The sequence below is a fragment of the Pipistrellus hanaki genome, assembly GCF_964339955.1.
Source record: "Pipistrellus hanaki genome assembly, chromosome: 8".
NCBI classification, from domain to species: Eukaryota; Metazoa; Chordata; class Mammalia; order Chiroptera; family Vespertilionidae; genus Pipistrellus; species Pipistrellus hanaki.
The window spans coordinates 3,441,664-3,447,663 of NC_140510.1; the positions used below are offsets into that span (position 1 = coordinate 3,441,664).

The 6,000-nt window shown below is 48.6% G+C and overlaps 1 protein-coding gene across 4 annotated transcripts in view; it reads right to left on the bottom strand.

Annotated features, from left to right (window-relative positions):
• Positions 1-5,228, bottom strand: part of UGGT1 (UDP-glucose glycoprotein glucosyltransferase 1) — a 151,931-nt gene extending 146,703 nt beyond the window's left edge. For 2 of the 4 annotated variants that reach the window (XM_084891989.1, XM_084891988.1), the window contains exon 1: positions 4,919-5,228. In XM_084891989.1, coding sequence (XP_084748115.1) covers positions 4,919-5,213 — 295 coding nt within the window. In that variant the 5' untranslated portion in view covers positions 5,214-5,228. Of the gene's footprint in view, positions 1-1,140; positions 1,238-4,918 lie in introns of all 4 variants that reach the window. The other 2 variants (XM_084891991.1, XM_084891990.1) reach the window with 2 other exon arrangements.
• Positions 5,229-6,000: the final 772 nt, after the last annotated feature.

A 6,000-nucleotide genomic window follows, 5' to 3' on the forward strand; every position in this document is an offset into this window, starting at 1 on the left:
TATTTTATTGATTTTTATACAGAGAGGAAGGGAGAGAGATAGAGAGTTAGAAACATCGATGAGAGAGAGTCATCGATCAGCTGCCTCTTGCACACCCCCTACTGGGGATATGCCCGCAACCAAGGTACATGCCCTTGACCAGAATCGAACCCGGGTCCCTTCAGTTCCCAAGTCGACGCTCTATCCATTGAGCCAAACCGGTTTCAGCGAGAGCCAAATTTTTTAAACTTAAATTTCTTCTAACGCCACTTCTTCAAAATACTAGCCCTGGCCGTGGTATTTTGTGGAAGAGCCACATTCAAGGGGCCAAAGAACCGCATGTGGCTCGCGAGCCACAGTTTGCCGACCACTGAGCTAGAACATCGGCCTGCGGACCAAAGGGTGGGTCTGCAGGTTCAATTTTGATCAAGGGCAAGGTCAAGGACACGGTAAACGGCAGATATCCTGGTTGCAGGCTCTTCCCTGCTCGGCCCTGGCTACATGCAGGAGGCAACCAATCAATGTGTTTCTCTCACATCAATGTTTCTCTCTGTCTTTTCCTCTAAAAGATCAATGGGAAAGTATACTCAGGTGAAGATTAAGAAAAAACAACAATAAAATCTATTGTTGGGGAAAGAAAGTCCATATTGCAGGCCACCAGCTAATATCTTCCTTTTAGAAAAAAGTATTATCATTCTGTTCAAATAACACACAACATCTCTAAAGGGCACAGGTCAAAAGCAAAATAAATTCTACCAAATAGAAAAGCTGCTTTTACGTGGGTTTTAAATACAGGCTCTGCCAGTTTCTTTGGAAACAAAAAATATGAACATCCCATTTACAAGTAAGTATGTTTAAGCAATCAGTATTTTCAAAGACTAGGGCTAACCAAACTAGACTTTTGGCAATGAAAGGTACTAGCAGTGTGGGGAAGGAGCTGCTGGGGCCGGGTGAGGTTGCAGAGAGGATAATGTAGGGCCCTTTCTTAATCTAGCAGAAGCTACCAACATTCCCACAGAAGGACACAAACTTCCACAACTTCAGACCACCCCCTCTCTTAGGGTAGTAACAGACACCCTCCCCACAGGCCTGCCTGATAGAAAAAACAAGGTCATGGAAAAGAGAAAACATTTTAGATCAATTCCTGAGTTTGCTACTTACTAGCAGTTTAACCACAAGCATGTTACCTAATAACTTCTCTCGCCCTTAGTCTCCCAGTCTCTAAAATCGGAGTAACAGTATCTGCCACAGCGGGTCCCTGTGAAAATGAAAAGGCAGTATGAATATCACTGCAAAAGGTGCCCCATACTACACCACGCTGTCCTAATAAAACACATCAGCATGGAAAAACTAAAAACTGTCTTTAAATTACAGAATAACATGTCACCGTTATTACATGGCCTCAAATCTATGCCTTAAGCCAAAACCATTTTGGCTCAGTGGATAGAGCGTCGGCCTGTGGAATGAAGGGTCCCGGGTTCGATTTCGGACAGTGGCATGTACCTTGGTTTCGGGTATATCCCCAGTGGGGGGGGGTGCAGGAGGCAGCTAATCGATGTTTCTAGCTTTCTATCCCTCTCCCTTCCTCTCTGTAAAAAAATCAATAAAATATATATTTAAAAATATATATGCCTTGCCAAAACCAGTTTGGTTCAGTGGATAGAGCGTCAGCCTGTGGACTGAAGGGTCCCGGGTTCAATTCCAGTCAAGGGCACGTACCTTGGTTGCAGGCACATCCCCAATAGGGGTGTGCAGGAGGCAGCTGATCTGATGGTCCTCTCTCATCGATGTTTCTGGCTCTCTATCTCTTTCCCTTCCTCTCTGTGAAAAATCAATAAAATATATTTAAACTACTGAGCCAATAGTATGCGATGGCCATATGCATGGCTTTTCCAGAAGGAGTCTAGATGGGTAATCCCACAAAGGCAGATGACCCAGGTGAGAAACTGGGGCTACAGGAACTGAAGATCAGCCCTCAGTAAGCAATCACTCTGGGTGGAGCCCGGCAGGTGCTTTGCAAACACTGCAGTTCCTTGAGTGGGAGCAGCCATGTCTACCTGTTCACCATAGCAACAGCCTGGCAAACAGGAGCGACGCCATGAGGATGCTGCATCCTGCTGGCACTCCTGCTTAAAAGTGAGAAAATGGAAGCCCAGAGGCTGAGTAAGCCACAGCTTTGCATTGGCTGCTTTTAAAAGTTCTCTACCATGTTCTCTCTCCTGGTTCTCTGTTTCACAAGGGATAAGAATTCAAATTGTGCAGAGCCAGACTGAGCAAACAAGGGCAAGACAAGGATTTTCTGGGGACAGAGTCCTTGGGACACAGGAGGCTGAGATAGGAACAGTTTTAACTGAAACCAAGCATGTGGGTTTGAAGTTGGGACCAGAGCAAAACATCCCACTAGCCTAACAGATCCATACTTAGGCTGGGCTCCTCGAAAGTTGTCACATGCCTAGCTTACTGCTTGGAACACGGGAAATTATCAAAATGAAATAAATGCAGGCTTCATTATTAAGGGTTAAATGAAAGAAACTGGAAAGAAGAGTTGCACCAAGAGCAAAGACAAAAATAATTTTGTTTTTTTAATAAAAAAAAAAGAGCAACAGAAGGAGTTCCTGGTTAAAGATGAGAAAGGAGGAAAGTTACTCCTTCAAGAGCCTTCCAACTGTGGCCCCACTTCCTTGATTCCACAGAGAACCAGAGGAAACAGTGGTCTATCAGCGGTCACCAGCCTGTCGGGTCTCACGGACTACTGGTCGGTAACCGCTGGTCTAGCTGGTCTAGAGAAGCAAAGGTAAGAGCATCACTGAAGTGGACTTTGTTTGAGGATGCCTTCATTTCACAAGATCCCTTATCACCCTGACCCCATTGGTCTTTAAATGTTGTTTATAAAGATGAATAGTCTGAGAAATAATAGCTGTCAAAATCTGCAATGTGGCATGATAGATTAATAAAACATTCTTTAAAAGTTCTAGGCCCAGCCCTGGCCGCGGCTCACCCGGTGGGAGCATTATTCTGTACACCAGAGGCTGCAGGTTCACCCCATTTGGGGTGTTCAGGGGATAACTGATTTTCTCTCTCTCCCGGATTATCTCTCACCAATAGAAATACAGTCTAGGGTGAGGATTAAAAAAAAATTTTAAAAGTGCCGGAACCGGTTTGGCTCAATGGATAGAGCGTCGGCTTGGGAACTGAAGGGACCCGGGTTCGATTCTGGTCAAGGCATGTACCTTGGTTGCGGGCATATCCCCAGTGGCAGGTGTGCAAGAGGCAGCTGATCGATGACTCTCTCTTATCGATGTTTCTAACTCTCTATCCCTCCCTCTTCCTCTCTGTGTAAAATCAATAAAATATATTAAAAAAAAAAAAAAAAAAGTTCTAGGTCTGCCTTAGCTGATTTGGCTCAGTAGATAGAGCATTGGCCTGTGGATTAAGGGATCCCAGGTTCGATTCCAGTCAAGGGCACATGCCTGGGTTGTGGGCTCAATCCTCAGTAGGGGGTGCACATGAGGCAGCCGCTCAATGATTCTCATCATTGATGTTTCTCTCTCTCCCTCTCCCTTCCTCTCTGAAATAAATTTTAAAAACTAAAAAAAAAAGTTCTAGGTCCAAATGTATCATCTGTAAAATCTACTCTGTGGCCTGTTTTTCTCAGTTTTAATTAAAGACACTATCTCTGGATCTATAATAAGATATCAGAAATATTGAATTTTATAATATGGAAATGCTTTCCAATTTTTGGAAAACAAAAAAGGTATAAAATTCTGAGTCATCGACAACTTTCTCTTCTATTCTTTTTTTTTTATTATTGAGTTTTTTTACAGAGAGGAAGAGAGAGATAGAAAGCTAGAAAGATTGATGAGAGAGAAACATCGATCAGCTGCCTCTTGCACACTCCCTACTGGGGATGTGCCCGCAACCAAGGTACATGCCCTTGACGGGAATCGAATGTGGGACCCTTGAGTCCGCAGGCTGATGCTCTATCCACTGAGCCAATTGGGTTTGGGCTCTCTTCTCCTATTCTTAACCTGAAGATAATACTTAATAAACTCTTAGCAACTCACACCCTGCAAGTGCAGAGATGGCCATCCGTGTTTCAACATATATCCCAGTAGAAAAATATTAGGGCATACCTTTCCCTAAAAATAACTTCACTTCTCCAATAGTTAAACTTAATATACGTGTATACCTATTACAAAGCCATTTGTTGTGAACCATATAAGTCTAATTTCTGATACAAGTATATGAAAATGATCACAAGTATTGTAGCTGCAGAAAATAAGTCTAATAGTTCCATGTATTCCCCTGATATTAAATGTGCATTGCAAAGGTGATATACTACCGTACAACGCAATGTTCATTTCCATTAATTAAAAAATGAGTTTCAGCTAAGTCTATCAAAAGCAAGCCAAAGAGAGAGGCTACAATCATCCCAAATTTTGTAATGTTGCTAAATAGCTATTTAAAATGCCTTCACCCCCCGCAATAAAACTAGCCAGCAAGTGCATGGCGGATGTTGCAAAAATAGTGTAGCACGAAATATGCTAGTTTTCAAATCTGGCAAGAAATGCTAAATAAACGATGTGTCTGGCCAAGGAACAAGAGCAGTTCACAGCCGCAGCCACACGCCCTCCCGCCGGTCCCCTCGGCCAGGGGAACCGCTCACAGCGTCCAGCCAGACCCTCCGCTCAGGGAGCCCAGCAGAAAGAGCTGAGGGACCGCTTCCCGCCGGCCCCCCAACTCCGCCGGCACGTGCGTCCCGGAGCCTCCGCCGAGCTCCCACCGCGGCCGCGCGGGAAGGACCTGCACGGAGCCCGCGGCGGGTGCGGGGACACCGGGGAGATGAGTGGGGGGAAGCGGAAGCGGGGGACAGGGCAGAGGGGCACCTCGCGCCCCACACCCTTCCCGTCCGCGAGACCTCCCGCGCCAGCCGGGGTACCTGTCACCTGCCGCGCAGCCGCGACACCAGGCAGCTCGCGTCCCCTTCCGGCCCAGCCGGGCCGCTCCGTCCGCCGGGCTCGGGGACGGCGCCGGGCGGGGCTGGGGGCGGGGACGGCGCCGGCGCCAGTGAGCGGCCGACACGCGCCTCCCGCGGTTCCGCTCGCCGGCCGGCCTCGCAGAGCCAGAGCCCGGCCGCCGACGGCCCTTTCCTTCCGCTTCCGATTGGAGAAACCCAGAGGACTTCCGGCCACCGAGTCGTGGCGGGGCGGCCCAGAGCGTCGCGCGGCCGCCATCTTGTCCCGGGGAGGCCCCGCCTCCTCCGGGCTCCCGTGCGCGGAGCACACCGCCCCGCGGGAGGGAGGGGCGGCTGCGGAGACCGAGGCTCTGCCGGTGAGGCCCACAGAGAGGGTTAGCGCTCTTTCCGCCTGACAAAGCATCTTCGCACGCAGCGCGGGGCGGGGCGGGGCGGAGGCGGGGCGCTGGGGCGGGGCCGGGCCGGGGCGCTGGGCCGGCGGACTGGCCGCTGGGGCTGGGCCGGGGGGCGGGGCGGGGGCGGGGTTCTGGGGCTGGGGGGCGGGGCCGGGGCGCTGCCCGCAGGCGAATCTGAAAAGCTGGGGTTCCTTGCACTCTGGCCAAGCACACACCTAGGGAGCTCCCCCCCACCCTGCAGGAGGCAGCCACGCAGTGTTTCTCTAAAAACATGTCCTCTCCTCAGGATTAAAAACAGATTTTTTATTTATTTTTTTAATATATTTTATTGATTTTTGTACAGAGAGAAAAGGAGAGAGAAGAGAGTTGGAAACATCAATGAGAGAGAGTCATCAATCAGCTGCCTCTTGCTGATCGATGACTCTCTCTCATCGGTGTTTCTAACTATCTCTCTCCCTTCCTCTCTGTACAAAATCAATAAAATATTTTAAAAATAAAAAAATTAAAAAAATTAAAAAAAAATCAGCTGCCTCTTGCACACCCCCTACTGGGGATGTGCCCGCAACCAAGACACATGCCCTTGACCAGAATCGAACCCGGGACCTTTCAGTCCCCAAGCCGACGCTCTATCCATAGAGCCTAACCGGTTTA